General features: G+C 40.9%; 1 protein-coding gene across 2 annotated transcripts; it reads right to left on the bottom strand.

The window, feature by feature from the left end:
* Positions 1–395: 395 nt before the first annotated feature.
* fzd6 (frizzled class receptor 6) lies at positions 396–13,398 on the bottom strand. 2 transcript variants are annotated; one of them, XM_015038049.1, is made up of 8 exons: positions 13,257–13,398; positions 11,838–12,215; positions 6,121–6,317; positions 4,823–5,399; positions 3,419–3,838; positions 2,607–2,755; positions 2,130–2,516; positions 396–875 (listed from the first exon to the last, which is right to left on the bottom strand). In XM_015038049.1, the coding sequence occupies exons 2-8, from the start codon at positions 12,021–12,023 to the stop codon at positions 713–715; spliced, it is 2,079 nt and encodes a 692-aa protein (XP_014893535.1). In that variant the 5' UTR covers positions 12,024–12,215; positions 13,257–13,398; the 3' UTR covers positions 396–712. The 2 variants fall into 2 exon arrangements, with proteins under 2 accessions (XP_014893535.1, XP_014893536.1); XM_015038050.1 differs by having other exon boundaries at positions 13,264–13,398.
* Between the last annotated feature and the right edge of the window lie 3,186 nt (positions 13,399–16,584).

The following is a 16,584-nucleotide window of genomic DNA, read 5'->3' as shown; positions in this document are numbered from 1 at the left end:
AGGGACAAGGGTGTTCAGAAAATGGATGGATGGTTTAATCCGGTCCAGTTGATATGTCTTTAAAGACACCAGTGTACAAAAAATGTAAAAAAAAAAAAAAAGTTCACGATAGAAAAAAAAAGTGGAAAGCTTTTCAAAAATAAATTTGCACATTCAACTATTTCAAGTTTAAGAGCATCTTTTAAGAGTGGTTACATACTTGGTCTTATAACAAACAACATATCCAAAAGTAACAATAAGACTTCCAAAAACAGAAGACTTTCATGGGCTGAATGTTTGGCGACATTATAAACCACCTAATAAAAATTCAGTGTGTGGACTAATACAGCAAAAAAGCTTGAATTCTACAATAAAAATAATATTTTACACACATCATGATGCAGTTGTTTTTTTTGTTGTTTTTTTTTTTTTTTAAGGAATTGAATGCTGTTTAACTAAAATCTCTAAAAAGTGTTTGTGATGTACGCGATGTTCCTAAAAGTCCATTGGTAGTAGCCTGGTTGAGATCCAGCCGTGTTCTTCAACATTCGGACTAAAAGATCGGTAAAGCTGGAACACGCAGTCATCATCACCTTGAGCAGCTGCAGTCTAAATCCTACACATATCTGGTCCAACAAACCAGCTGATGTTTGCTAAACATTCACTGGATACAACTTAAAAGACCTTTAAGCCACCATCAGCTGGAAGACTGAACAGGAAACATTTTTTTAGCTTAGATTTCTTTTGGGTCCTTACTCTCCTCTGATGCCTTGTCCACCTTCTGGTGGGCGGAGTCCAGAATGCTGCTGTGTGATTGGTTCAAAGTCAGATGCTGCTGCTGCTGTTGTCCACTTGTAGCTTGTCTGGCGTCTGACAGCTCGCTTTTTGGAGTCATTCTAAACACAAAGGCACAATACAGATTGATGATGCAGAAATTATAGCCGCTTATATGTTGTTTTTGTTGCTCAACGTAGTAAAATTTACAGAGTCTCTGCTCAAATACACACTTTCCACCAAGTAAATCAAACCTCCGATGTGTACTTGATCTGCGGAACCTTTTTTATTTCAGGGCTCAGGTGTAATTGGACAAATCAGCGTAAGCATAAAAAAGGATTTACATTTTTAATGAAAACTGTTTCGTAAACAGGTGCAGCTGTTCCTTCATCATCTCCTCGTTAATTAGACAGAAGGCTGATTCCGAGTGCGACATTTGAATTTGACATACTGTGAAGCGAGATCCCATTTATAAGTGAGACAGTCCAAGAAAATGTGCAGGAGAAAACGAGCTTCAGAAACGGCCAAATTATGACGGTAAAAAGGAAAGAAAGAAAAAGCATTTCATTGATTTGAGGTTTTTCAGGTGAAGATGGCAGATCGGAGATAAGGGTGGGCCACCATGGAGAGGCTGAAGGTCTATTACAGAGAAACGCAAATGCTTCTCAGTGACAACCTACAAGGCAATGCTTACTAAGGAGCTAAATCAATTTTTTAAGCAAGTTCTACTGATGCTTAAGGTAGGGCTGCACCAAATGCAGTTTTCTGATCTGTAAAAAGCCTGACCTGCCGATTCTCATTTTCACCCATACCGACATTTTTTTGGTTTGAAAAGTGGCTAAGTATGACAAGGAACAGTGGGATAACTTCTGTTAAACGGACATGTGCGGAAGTCAGACTTTTGCCGAGGTGGATAAAATCGGCTTGTCATTCAAGTATCGACCGATCACTAATCCCTCGAAACTAAGGAAATCGCGGTGATTTATCAGTGCGCCCATAGATTAAGATTTAAGAGATATTTGATCTAAACCTGAAAAAAATATATATGTATAGGTTTCAATTATTTTTTTCTAAACAAGAAAATGTACAATTTGCTTTCATTGTATATTTTAATTCATATTAAAATATTGCACCTAAAAAGGCCCAGAAAGACAGCAAAGAGTTTCAGAAGACGATTCCACCCTTGTTTTATGGACTTTTGTCACATTTGTGTGCAGAAGAACCAATGAACAAAGCTAAGAGTCTGCACTTTACCACTACGTAACTCGTTAAAGGGTTAAAATTTAAATATTGTGGCAAAATTAAAAAGATCTCAAGAAACAATGAGTTTGTAAAAATTGCTTAGTCTTGAAGAAAAGGCAAAAAAACCCTCTTACCTGCCGTCTGCTACTCTGTTCATGCTCTCCGAGCGGCTGCTGACCTTACTGGAGCTCCCACCTTTGCTGCGCCTCTCCCCGCCCTCTCTCTCCCTCTCCCGCTCCCTCCTGGAGCTTCGGCCGGAGGCGCTGCGGTCCAGGTGCTCCCTGGCAGAGGTCTCGGACAGGGAGCCCCTCGCGTGCGGCTCATGGTTGCCGAACACAGAGGAGCCTTGGTGCGTGGTGCTGGCGGGAGAGATGGCGGTGCTCGTGCCCATAGACTTTGAGATGACTTTGAGCTTGTGGGAGGTGGGTTTGTAGTGCTTCTTCTTGTGCTGGACGCGGCTGTTGTGTTTCAGGAAGAACTCGCAGGACTCCTGGAGGACCCGGCGGCTCTCGCTTATGGGGCTGCGGACCACAGAATGAGACCCGTTAGCACGCGACATGGCAGCGCTCCTTCTGGTTACTGTCGCTACGTCACAGATGCGAGAGCCTTACTCTCTTTTGCGGTTTCGTTTGAAAAAGTACGCCCACTCGGAACAGGTCTTTTTGCTGCTGACCCAGAACACGGCAGATATCCCGACCACCAGCGTCATCAGGTATTTCACGAGAAACAGAGAGAGGTCGGGACGGTGGAGCTCCGTGGCCTGAAACAGACAAGACAAGGATGTTAACGAGATCCTTGTGATCTAGACAAATTGTGTTTATTAAGAAATCCAATTTGAAGCTAAAACTGGCATTCTTCAAGGGGCTAAGTTGATTCTGACAATCTGGTGCTGGGAAAGAAGGCATTATGTGCTGCTCTGCCACTTTTTTATATATATTTTTTATTCAACTAAGCCACCATGATGTAATTGCAGTAGATGAAGACCAAATAGTTTAAACGTATGTGTAGAAACTGGCCTCCTTGGACAATGCACAGCTGGCTCAACAACAGGTCATCACACAGTTCATCAAAAGTTGAGTTTGCAGTTCCTAAGTGTTGAATCCACAGTTCTGTAAAAACAGCTGACCAGTTCCCCCCAAAAACACTGCATTTATACATAAATTATCTCTAATTTTTAATGACTTATTGTGTGTACAGACTTATTCATGTGTGATTTCAATTGCACTTCTTATTTAATGGAAACACCACAATTCTCAAATTGTGTTTTTGTCTATATTAATTGAATACTGAAAAGGTTTTGTGGATATTTATAATGGAAACACTGCTACTCGCTGATTTACAGATCTACACAGAGGTAGATAAAATCGGTTGATAAGATCGGAGCCAGTATTTGAGAGTGAATGACAGGAGCAGACACAGATACCTTGTGGGAGCAGGGGATGCTATACTCTTGACACCTGTCATTGATCCAGGTGTTCTCCCAGGAGCTGCGGTGGCTCTGCTCGTAGGTGTAGCAAGCTAGCAGGGTGACCAGCGGGACCAGGTAGAGGCAGCTGAACACGCCAATCCGGATCATGAACTTCTTGAGCTTCTCTTGGTTGCGCTCGTCGTGCTGGATCACCTGCCTGACGTGGTTGAGAGAGACGATGCCCGCCAGGATGAGGAAGAGGCCCACCACGACGCCCACGCACAGAGGGGCGAGCACGAAGTACCGCAGCGCGTCGAGGTCGTACAGCCCCACGAAGCAGACACCGCTAATGTTATCTCCTTCGACCTTGTTCAGGGCCAACAGCATGACAGTTAGCGCGCCGGGGATTCCCCAGGCGGCGGTGTGGAACCACACCTAGAGACACAGAACATGGAGAGAACTGTTGCTTTGGAGCATAATTACCAGATTTTTCTAGATGCCCACATTATCGCCCGCATAATAATCAGACAGCAGAAAACTGCTCTCTGAGGAAGAACACCTTTGGATTCATCTGTTCAGTTGTCATCATAACGCGCCAAATCTTAAATGTACACATGATGTTCAATAGGAAAACGAATGCAGTGCTTTGCTACCAATTGTCAACATTATGACAACTTAAAAAAAGAAGGTTCAACGCTCTCATTTGACAGGTCAGTGAAAAGTTTTGAGTACAAAAAAATAAATAAATTAGTGAGGGAGAGGGAAGTAGGTCAGTTATTCTAGCTCGACCTTGACAACCTTAACATGTAGATGAGACTCACACATCTAATCTCTGACAGACCATCTTGAGAGCAGGTGTTTAAATTAGCTAATCAACCACCACTGAGTTCAGATGATCACTTATTAATGATCACAAAAGAAACACGAAGCCTGAAAACATGATACAGCAGCACACTGAATGTTATATTCTGTGGGAAATATCTCTGTGTTTATTGGTGTTAAACTCTGATGCATTAGAGGAGCTGTTGTCAGTCGGTTGCTATGGCAACAAGTGTGTGTGTGTGTGTGTGTGTGTGTGTGTGTGTGTGTGTGGAATAGCTGTTATAAAGTGACAAAAAAAGAAGAATATGAGTGGTTCTGGGTTGTTCTTCAAAGGATTTTCTGTGTTATTGTCCCCTTTGCTGTAGCACACTGCACTGAATTAATAGTAGCTACATTTCCAGGTTTCATTTTGAAAACAGAATTGTTTTACCGCAGCAGTGAGTCTGTGAATGGCAAGTAAAACAATCATCTTTTTGCCCTCCAGCGTTGTTGCGTACGTGGAAAATTTCTGGATGTAAACAACAACATGCAGCGTTGTCTAGGAAAACTATAAACTTCAAACTGCAGTTGTTTGGAGTTTACAAATAGGAACCGTACCGCTTTCTTCTCGATAGCCTCGCAGCTCCATTTGGGTCCAGCTGCCAGGAACCAGGTGATGGTGAGTATGACCCACCAGACGATCCCCGCCATTGTGAAGAAATAAAGTAGCATAAAAAGCAGAGTGCAGCCTTTGCTGTGCGAGCCCAGCATCACGGTTTCCACCGCGCCGTGGTGATCCGCCTTGGTGCAGGCGGCGTTGTTTCCGATCAGGAAGCCGAGGAAGTATATGAGGGAGACGAAGCTGTAGCAGACGGCGTAGAAGATTATGGGACGCTCCGGGTATCGAAAGCGCTTGACGTCGATGAGGAACGTGAGGAAGGTGAAGAGCGTGGCGCCCAGGCAGATGATGGAGCACACGCCGATGAAGCTCTTGGCGAACTCGATGTCGTGAGGCCTGAAGTACATGTTGGAGCAGGGCGGGGCGCAGTCCTGGGCGCCGAGGAACGAGGAGCCGTGGCCCGGCTTGGTCTTCAGCTGCAGCGGGCACCAGAAGCCGAGGTCTCTCTTCAGGGACGAAGGGGTCACCGGGGTGGTGGAGGGCAGGGCGGAACCGTCCAACCCGCAAGGTTTCAATCTAGAGGACAGGAGCATGATAGGATGAGGCTGATAGGGAATCGCAATCGCATTCACACCTGTAGAATGTTTTACGCTTTTTTTTTTCTAATTCTCTAACCGTGAACCTCAATGCGTTTTATTTTAGCAATAGTTGATAGAACAATGCAAAGTACAGCACAACTGTGACATGAAGGAAAAAAGATGCGTCAAAATGTTTTACAGAAAAAAATAAATAAACGGGAAAAAATTGCTTCATTTGTATTTGGGGCTTTACCCTGATGCTCCTAAATAACATCCAGAAAAAACTTTTTCCTTCATAAGTTACTATAATTCAAATTCATCAGAAATCCAGCCGTTTTGTGGAAGCCATTGTGAATTTTTAGAGAACATTATAGACCAAACGATGTGGACGAGGATGCTCTGGTTGGATGAGGTCACATCTGAACATTTTGGTCGACATGCAAAACTCTACACTTGGTGAAAAATAAGGAGTCGCTGATAAATTGTACAGCCAATAAATCGCTCAGCTAATAAATTGGCAATTGGTAAATGAGAGTAGTAAAGACCGACATGGTTATTGCAATATTCAAAGGCAATACTGCAAACCTAGTAATGCGCAGACCCAGTCTATTACACAAAATCTTTATATAAAGTACAGCGAAGGGTAAAAAAGCCTATGGCTGTAATGTGACTAAATGTGTCAAAGTTGCTGTTTGTTATTGGTGGGTGTGTCCTCTTACTTGCTGCACTGTAGCTCAGGAGGCCAGGTGATGCCAAAAATGCGAATGTTCTCCTCGCAGTCGGACAGGACGGCCTCACACTTTTCCCTGCATGGGCGGATCACCCGGTTCTCCTCGCTGCACGCCGGGATAAAGGCTTGGCACAGGAAGTGGTGGACGTCCGGTGAGCACTGTAGGCTTGCTAGGGGCATAAACGGCTGCAACCGGAGAGGAAAAAAATTATTTTTTTAAAACTGAGACTTTTGGTTACAGAGGTTATGTTTCTAAAATGAAGTCTATGGAAAACACAACATTTTGCTTATGTTAAGCGATTGGTGGGGGGAAAAATGTGAAAGGAATATCCTGAATTAAGCAGGTTGCAAGAAGATAGATGATTAGATAACACCTAAAACTATTTTTCGAGCAGAGAATCATAAATATAAGGACACGATCCTTCCCGTCTCCTCCAAAGATATCGTCTGTTGTCATGAATTAACAATAATCTAAAAATAACAAAGGCATAGAGACCCAGAGACATCGTGGGTCATGTTTGCTTAATAAAATTAGACCGTGAAACAATCTCCGTCTGAAATTTGTTGTGATAAGCTGCACCGTTCTTTTCAGCGGCGCACAAAGCTGCCCATTCACCGGCTGGAGAGGAAGCATATTCTTCTGTTTCAACACGCTGGTCAAGAACTTCCTGGAGAGGGGCGTACGAGGGAGCGGCGGGAGGGGTCAGGTGGTTATGGGGGGGGGGTACGCAATATAGCTGGCAGGAAATGAAAGGAAATACATTTCTGAAACAAGCAAGTTGACATTAAAGCCACCTTTTAACTACAGAAACTTTGTCTGCTGAGTAATTTTAAGATATTTAGGAGATGCAGTCAAGACACATGAAGGAGTTTGTGTTTTTACCCCCAAAACCAAATGGTGCATACTCTAAAACACAGACCGCTATTCAGTGTTTTGCTTCTTTTCCCTAAATCCTTTCTGGCAGAGGTCCCATATCTGTGAGGCCAAGGATCGCCTCTCTCTCTCTCTCTCTCTCTCTGACAGTAAGTACCCTTGTTTCTCTCCTTTGGAGGTCCCTGACTCGGAGTGCCTTCTGGGCTCAACAATCTGACCTTTATTTGCTTTGCAGTGCTTACAGTAAAAACTGCTCACGTTTCACCAACCATCAACATGCGTCAATGCAATTAAGTCAAACCTTTTCTGCCTTAAAGGGGCAGTGTTATGTATTTTTCCGGCACATAGTTCCACTTTGCAGCGCAATCAAGTAACTATGTTACCTTCAGTTGTTATAAAAATTATGTATATATCAAATATGTTTGTCTTGTCTTTAGTTTGACAGAACAGATGCAACGATTACAGTTTTTTTTATAGTCGATCAAAGTCTTTAAAAAGCCTGACCTGTTGATTCTGATTTTGGTCAATACCACTTTTTTTTTTTTTGTCTGAAAAGTGACTAAATATAGCAGTAAAGTTCCTAAGTTGTCAAAAGTGGCATAGCTATTGTTAGAAGTGAGAAATTTGACTTTGAAATTTAACATCTTGAAATTGGGCCTCAGTTTCTTCAAAAAACTCCAGCTCTTTCTGAAACTTCTGCCTTCAGGAAGTCGTAGCGTAACATCGCTCCACTTAACATTTTTGCCAGCGTTGCACTGACAAGTAGCTCGTCAGTTGCGCAGTTCTAATTAGCATCTTGCTAATTGCAGACGGCTAGTCTAAAGGAGCTGATTGAGGGAGTTGTTCTGTGAAGCGGAAGCTTGGAAGCCAAGAAGCTGCAGTTCTGAGGAGGAGCTTCGTCCTTGAAGGCGGAGCTAGGTCCACCCAGACGTTTTTCACAGCTGAATAGTTGCCATGGGACATAAAAGGATTTCTCAAACATGCACGAAAGAGTCAAAGCAAAACTCCAGGTATATTTTTTGATGAGAGAATAACATTATAAAATAATGTAAAGCTAAAAAAAAGAGTCAACTTTACATAATACTACTGCTTTAAAAAGGTCAACTCTTTTCAAAACAATATCTCTATCTAGAAGAAAAAGATACATGAGGTTTGTCACCCATTACTTTTTTTTTTTTAGGTATTCTAACATCTAAAATACCCCACCTCTTGAATCTGCCGGAATTTGGAGCAAATGCCTTCCCTCTGGAGTACTGGATTGATAAGCCGACCTGGGCTGAGACTGAGGCAGTCTGTTGGATTCCAGCACCAGGGCTTAGTGATAAACAGCTACACATTTCAGACAGGGCTGAAGCCAAGCGTTGTTGCTGTAACATGGGAGACAGCAGAGCGTACAGTGGAGGGGGGGGGGGATGAGTAAGTCATTAACAGACAGAAGATACTTGGTGTGGTATGCACAGTCAGCTTTGTGTGGGACCAGGCGGGTCCCTCCCCTTCCTCTGAAAATCAAAGGCTCTACGCAACAAAGTCGATAGAGTTGCCGGTGGCCAAGGCTGCTGTGAAATCGAACACCTGCAACCTTTGCCAGACGCCACACAAAAGACTCCTTCAACAGATCACTGCTCATATTCACAAAGTCTGACACGGAGTGTAAAAGTAACCAGAACTCTGGGCCCAAAGGAATGCCTGGAGACAAGATGCTCTACCAAGAAAAATGAAACAAACATAAAAACAACAGAGGAACACACAACTGGACTAGTTTATAGGTGCGTATTGTTACAGATCGCCGCAAAAAGTGAACCAAGAGTTGATTAAAGTTGCATTTTCAGAGATTTCTGCATAAAGAAATCGTTGCGGGGTTTTTTTTTTTTTTTTTTTTTTTTTTAACCCATCGTCTTGTAAAACATCCAGAACGGTGAGTGTGAAGCAACATGCAATGTGTCGTTGTGCAACTGTTTTAAAGAGTTTACCAACAAGTGCGTGATAAATCCTTCAGAGCTCTGCTCTTTCTCTTTTGACCTGCAAACCGCTTTCCACTGACAAGTCAGAATTATGGTTCTGGCTCACATTTCCATCATGTCCTGACTGGCTGCTCCAAACACCTGCAGCCCTGCACTGTTTCCAAGTATTTCCAACCACATTACAATCTGGGACCACATGTTTAGTATCCATTGGGTGGGGCAGCGGGAGGGTCACTACTTGACTGTTACCAGGGATGCACCGGTATGAGAATTTGGGCCAATATCAACATAGATATTTTATTTTCCCGAACCCTTCAGACATCATGAATAAGTCTGTTCACGCGATAATCATTCAGAAGCATGCCACACCATGATCTGCCAGCTACTTCCTGTCGTCTTCTTCTTCTTCTTGGTTTGCGTCAGTGGCAACGTCTGGTTGTTGGTCATGTGACTTGTGAAAAAAAATTTAAAGCACACCTCATCCTAAGGCCAAAGTGTTTTATTGAAAAGCAAGTTTCTTTGTAAACACAAATTGTTGTGTTTACAAAATAAAGCGAATTTATTTTTGAAATGTCAAATTGCGTAATTATGTGGTCAATGGAAAAGCAGCTGCTGTCCCGTTTAGCTCTGCTGTGAGAGAGGACTGACTGACAAGTAGGGGTGTAGTGATACAATAATTTCACGATACGATACGATATTCTGGTCACAATACGATATGTATCACGATATTTGTTGAGCAATACAATTCGCTACGATTCAGTGCATTTTTACGATTTTCTGAAAGATTTTAGAAGGACAGAGTGATTTTAGTGACATTTTGTGTTCCACAGACTTGAATTTAGTTAAGTGAAAACTGATTAAAAGCACCAACTACACAATACCTGACACTTACTTGGACAGTCTAACAGTCTGTAGCTGGACAAAATGAATCAAAGATGCAGTGAGAGAATTAGTTTCTGTCATTTAATTCATGTGGATTTGACATAAAACTCAAAAATTTAAACTAATCCAGGAGCAGAGTGGGGAGATTATCAGCCTCTGTAGATTCTCAATATGCAAACGATTGCACTTATGTTTTTTCTTTTGGACACTGTGGCTGCATTTTTACTCCAAAATGCAGCCACAAATGCAGTCTTTTGGACTATGGGGAAAAAAGGCTTTTCTACCTTGGCTCCCGGAGTTAGCCGTGGCTGTAAGCTGCTATCTTCTACCTGCTAAAGTAGTGGCTCCGCCTCACCCCGTAGTGATCGACTCCCTGCAGCTACGCAGCGCCGCTATTCCCCTGCTTGGATCTCTGAGTAGCTGCCTCTCAGACTGCCAGCATCTCATAGTACTCTCAGTCTCTGATACTTTTTGTCTGTTGCTAATAAGAATGATCGATCAGCCATTGTTATCATGGAAATCCTCACTGCGCCGCGGATTCCGGCTGGGGGTTTTTCCTCTTCGTCTTCCTGCTCAAAACACAGCGCCGCTGCGCGCCCGCTTCGGATGTTATCAACCCATGTTCATTCTTCAGGTAATCCTTTATATACAGAACAGAAACCGCTAAGCTAAAAACTAATTACGAAGTGAATGCTACCAGTCAAAATTTGCATTAATTTCGCGATTTCACTGCTTTTGCAGCTGCTCCGTTCGCGCCGCTACTCCTTTCCGCTTCTCCGTTCCGCTTCTCTTTCACGGTTACTTGCGCAACTTTACTTCGTTCCTCAGCAACAAAATACAGCCCATTGTTATTTATTGAAGATTTTACATTTCCAAAAACACAGGAATCTAATGTTTCGTTTCGTTTTGTACGTTTGGAAGCTCATTCCCTCTCACATAATCGGAAAAGCCGGGGAATGGCGGCGCTTTTGACATTTCTCTGACATTCGGAAAAATATGGTTTACTAATTTTAGCATAACTCAGGTTATACTTGGCCTATTAACACAATTTAAAAACTGGTGTGTAGTTTATAATGTGCACTTTAAGCTCGAGTTGAAAGTTAGGCTGAGGGAGGCGGAGTCTTGCTGCTACGCCATAACAAACTAGACGTTAAAAAGAGCTGTCAGGCTATGGACCCCTACTGTTTAACGGATCGATACTCGGGGATGAAAAATCGATACTTTTCGAGGGCGGAAATATTGATATATATCGCCAAATCGATTTATTTATACAGCCCTACTGACAAGGTCACATCTGGATATGCTAACAATAGTCACCCTACTGTTGCCAACTTAGTAATTTTGTCGCTATAGTTACAGATTTTTCAAATAATTATTGGCTGAAATCGGAATGGTAGAACAGGTTTTTTTTTTTTTTTAAAGATCGCTGGTCATCCAGAAAACTGCAAACAGTGCAACCCTAATTGTACTTCATTAATTATTACATTGGCTGGTAAACTCATTACTCATTGATGAAAAATGTCACAAGCTGCAGAGTGATTTATATACCAATCAATATTTAGCCTACAAACTTCATTAATGCCTTGCAAAATCTGCTGATAGACTTTGGAGTGGTGGATGTTTTAGTCATTAGTGAATTTAAAGATGCACAACCCTGATTGTGCATCTATGGTTTTCATAAAATTATATTTCAGAGTTTTGATAAAGGTTTATGGAAAGAGATGCAGCTGGAAACTCAAAATTCAGATTTTTTTTTGAGTTTCATTGTCAGATCAACAAACACGCCACACACAGCCACAACCAGATAGTTGTAACAACAACACTCTTCAGAGTGGAAGTCACTGCTGAAGAATGAAAGTTGGTTATTTTCAGAAACAGTAATGCGTTTCAGAAGAAGCAGAAAAGCTACGAGAGTTCAAAGGAAGCTGTACTTCTACAGAGGTGGGTACAGAGAGGAGGAACGTTAGGTCTTACGTCGTTTAGGCTTACCTCCATTTTGCTAGCTGCGATTTCCTGGTCGTAGTGATCCATCATGTTAGGAAAGAAAGTCATGTTGTAGGGCATACCGAGGCACCGATGCACTTTGATGGGCTCACAGGTGAACAGGCTGTGAGAGCCGCAGCTTCCAACCCATGCCAGTGACAGCCACAACCACAGTGGCCCTGGCATCAACATGGCAGCAGCTGACTTGGCAGCAGCTGACTTGGCAGAAGTCTTGCTTCTATGTCAACTGGAAGAGGTTGCTCTTTGGGATATATTTTGCCTGAATTTGATGACTTTGGTTTTTTTCCTTCTGACTCACTGCATCATCCACAGATCACTTTTCCTGGAGACATTTCAGAGGCCTGAGCAGCAGGTCCCACATCCCTGTAAATAAATTGCGATTAACATGAAATTTGTCACTTTTAGGAGCCCTACTCTGGCATTTATTTACTTATTTTTTGTTGTTATGTGTCTCTTTACCTGTGTACAGCAAAGAGAAATATATTACAGTCCCTCGTTCAGTGAATTTCCTCGTGTCCCTTGAGGTGCTTAGCTTGAGAAACTCTCCTCAGAAACATAACTCAGGCGGATTTTGGGAGCCATAAACCAGTCAATCCCTACACAAACTTTGTGCGCATGCATCTGCACAGGCTGGGGGTGGGGGTGAATGCAACAGGATCATAGGTGATTCAGAAGAATCAGTCTCGGCTTGTTGGAGCCCATTAAAACTTCACATTAAAATGTCAGAACTCCAAATACACAATTGCATATTAGGAGCTTAGAGTTATGAATGCGAAGCCGACCTAAATGCTTTCCCAATGATATCCTGTTTCTCACAAGGTAAAGCCTCACTACGTTCAGCACTGAACATGGTCATTTCATATGGGGGGCCATGTGGAACTATGCACATTTGAAGACACTATGCACAAGATGTTTTTTAAGATTATTTGTCATATTTTCCTTTACAGATAATAGAACTTGGGATAATTATTAGTTTACAGATTTTATCTATTTCCGAACAAACCGCAGTATTAATCTTCAGACTAACCTCAATGCTCACTACCGACCTGTAGTGGTGTATGCACTTACTAATATTACCCATTAACATAAGTAGGCTTATTAAACTTTTACATTAAGAGCTAGCAAAGTAACGCTGACACGTACCCACCTGTTGGTGAATAAAAAACCCCACTGTAACTAGATGTAATGGTTGCTTTATAATTGTTTAACTTTGACAACATTCTGGTAGCAGAATCGACTTTTAAGCCACGAAAACAGACACCGAGTGTGCGGAGAAAGTTCAGCCGAGATCCCTGCCTCGGTCGCTGCCATGGTGGGACAGGAGGCTCCGGTGAAACTTCGGTGGGAAATTGGGAACAATAACACAAGCTGAAAAACCAAAAAACACGGATTAAAATGACTTACCTCCTACCGTCAACGTGTTTTTGTAGCAGCAGTTCACATGGAAACACCAAGGAGAGGGGCTTTTTTTAAAGGAATGCGAGGACCTATTTCCTCCGTCTCTGTTTTTGTCCGGTGTTCCCATCGAATAGCGTCGACGCCAGGAGGCGCTGTAGCCTCCAACAAGCTCTGAAAGCGGAGTAAGAAGAGAAACAGCTGTGTGTTGTATGGAGTGCCAAAGGTGCCACAATGTAATGGGTATATTGTTGCTATATCCAAAATGAATTGAATAAAATTGAAGTTAACTATGATAATTATCAATTAACTTTCTAAATAATTATGAATGTATTACATTTGCCATTAAAAATAAATATTTTAAATGACAACTCATCATATAGCATGTTATAAAACACACACAAAAGCTGTAATGAAGATTAATAAAATAAAGATGACAAAGAACAACCGCTCAGTTTTCAAACATATTCACTAACAGTATTTTGTCACACTGACTGTTTCAGTAGACACTTAGTAGTAACAACTAGTTTGCTTGCTTCAAATTTATAAAGCCCTGGCATATTAAATAAAAGTAATAAATTATGGTTTTCAAGTTTTCAGCCACTATAAGATGATATAATATCTACCTTGCATTGTTATACAGATGTTTCAAAATGAGATTGGCAGATGATCCTCCTAAGCAAAAGATTCTATTTAATTTCTGTTTGAAAGCTTGAAAAGACAGATTGAAAAAAGAAAAAACATCAGTAAGTCCTTGGCATACCACTGTGCTCATTTAACCTATCATTATTTGATGCCACCTTCTTCATTAAGCAAGTTTCCTGCACATACCAAAGTCAACATCAGGAAATGGCATAAATTTTGTTGTCTGGACAACATGTTCTTTACATAACACTTGAATCAGTTTGTTAGTCATTGTTAATGAAAGCATGACTTGCAGCATGGGAATTTAGCTAATAACAAGTTCACAGAACCTGGCAGGAAGTCTAAAATAGTTGTAATTTTTATATTTTGAAGAATTTTTCTGAAATCCTTCAGTTGTTCTTTATAGTTTTTCTTTGCATATTGGCTGGATTTTTTTCTGTCTAGTACTTGACTTTTTTCTTTCTTTCTTTTTCACTTCATATATAGATACGTTTTGATTTTCATTATATGTATTGAACATTTTCATAGTCTGTCATATATATATAATTGTATATGTAATATAATAAATTATATATATATATATATATATATATATATATATATATATATATATATTTATATATAGTATATTAATCAATATATAATTAATTATTTTGTGATTAATATATTATATATACACACTGCTGATAGGTTGTGCTTAATGCAAAACAGCAAATGATAAAAAAAACATCATCCTGGCTCTCTTCCATAAAGGCTGAATTTGTGGAGAGCGCGACTAACAGTCGTCTTGCCAACAGATTCTCTCACCTGGGCTGTGGATTTCTGCTGCTCTTCCTGAGTTACCATGGGACCCTTTGCTTCTTGTCTTGTTAATTCTCCTTTTGCATGGCCTTGAGATGGAGAAACATTCAGTTTGCACTTTCGCAATACTTTTAGGTGCTTTGCTAATAGAAACCTGTCACAATGACACATTTATTCAACTATTTTAAGTTGGGTCAATGGTAAATATTAAATGTTATTTCCTTTGATATACGGACAAGTAGCTTAGTATGAACATAGTGATTCACAAAGAGGTCTCACTTGAATACTTGATGTACAATGAAGGATGATGCTGCTTTCCTGATTTATCCTCATTCTAAAAAGCATTTCTTTCAGACACTGTTTATCTTCTGGAAGTAGTATTTGGGGTTTTCTTCTGAAAATGTTCCTAATTGTACTCCACCATAACATATGCTGTTATGGTGGAGTACAAGAACTGGGAAGATGACACACCATACATTTAAACTCAAAAATACTTTAAAAAAAAAAAAAAAAAAAAAAAAAAAAAGAAAAAAAAGTCCTGATTAATGCTAACTGAAGAGATTTAAAAGAAAGGTTGGCTCCTGGGAAGTTTTATGAAAGATATGGGGATTGTAACTCCAGTGTATTCCAGGAACCGAAGCAACAGTGCCTTGTGGAGTCATTGATTATGAACTGAACACTTTCCCTTATTTTCTCCCTCAGAGAAACTAATTGAAACCAGTGACAAAACTGCTAAACTTTGAGTCCTTGTAGAAACTAATGAAAAGACTATTTACGTAAATGCTTAAAAAAGCTAAAGTGATCAAATAGGAATTAGCTTTATTGGGGGGGGGAAAGTATGTAAGGAACTGTTTGAATGTAACGATTGATTTCACCAAACTAGTTGTTCAAAATCACATTAATAACACTGCAGTTTTGACTAGCAGGAGTACTATAGCACAGCACTTATAAAGAAGAAACATTTAAGCATTGAACAATCAAAGAAGACACAGATCTATGCATCAAACACAGATTTACAGTAATTATTCTGAGGTAACCATGGGCGTCGCCAGACCTGTTTTACTAGGGTGCATGCCCCAGGATATGTCATCACATTTCAAACAAAATGCTACAAGTGTTCAACAACAACGTTCTTTTCATATCTACTGTGAAAGGCTACATTAAAGTCTGATTGATTGGCAGAAAAATTAAAAGGAGTAGGAAAAGAATAAAGAATTGTGTATAGATCTGTTTGTGTTTATGTATTATGAAGCCAGTTACATCTAAAAATGCACTTAAATATTACTCCTAAGTCTCAGGATTCTTATGAAATCTTGCATGTGCATGTTCTAATTTGGAACCCATGCGTTAGCAAAAATATTTCTTTCAACTCTGAGAGAAAATACAATTTAGAGACAAGATAGAGACATCCCTGAATAAAGCCCAGTGCAGTCAATTAAATTTGGCAACGTTGAAACCATGAGTTCACAGATTTTATGCTTTATGGCCTATAAAAGGTGAATTCACGTATATTTTTGTGCAGAGCTGAACAGCATTGAAAAAGTAATACTGCTTAGCAGGGGTGTCAAACTCCAGTCCTCAAGGGCCGCTGTCCTGCAGTGTTTAGATGTGCCACAGGTAAAAAACAGTGGAATGAAATGGCTTAATTACCTCCTCCCTGTGTAGATCGGTTCTCCTGAGCCTTGCTAATGACCTAATTATTCTTTTCAGGTGTGGTGCAGAAGAGGCACATCTAAAAGTTGCAGGACAGCGGCCCTTGAGGACTGGAGTTTGACACCCCTGGCTTACAGTAAAAAGCTATGTGTCTACAAAATAAATGTCAGAAATCCTATTATGTATGCATTGTCTGAATTAACCACGCGGGGGCGCGCTTTCTCGGCTATATAACACC

This window comes from Poecilia latipinna, unplaced genomic scaffold (assembly GCF_001443285.1).
Source record: "Poecilia latipinna isolate Pla-1442-1.1 unplaced genomic scaffold, P_latipinna-1.0 Scaffold427, whole genome shotgun sequence".
Lineage (NCBI taxonomy): Eukaryota > Metazoa > Chordata > Actinopteri > Cyprinodontiformes > Poeciliidae > Poecilia > Poecilia latipinna.
This window is presented reverse-complemented; position numbering and strand designations above follow the sequence as displayed.

Excerpts from the sequence above, each read along its gene's own strand:
- fzd6 (XM_015038049.1), bottom strand. The coding sequence starts at position 12,023 with ATGTTGATGCCAGGGCCACTGTGGTTGTGGCTGTCACTGGCATGGGTT. Across the intron at positions 3,839-4,822 it reads AGGCTATCGAGAAGAAAGCG|GTGTGGTTCCACACCGCCGC; the intron begins GTACGGTTCCTA and ends CTGTGTCTCTAG. Across the intron at positions 2,756-3,418 it reads GCATCCCCTGCTCCCACAAG|GCCACGGAGCTCCACCGTCC; the intron begins GTATCTGTGTCT and ends TGTCTGTTTCAG.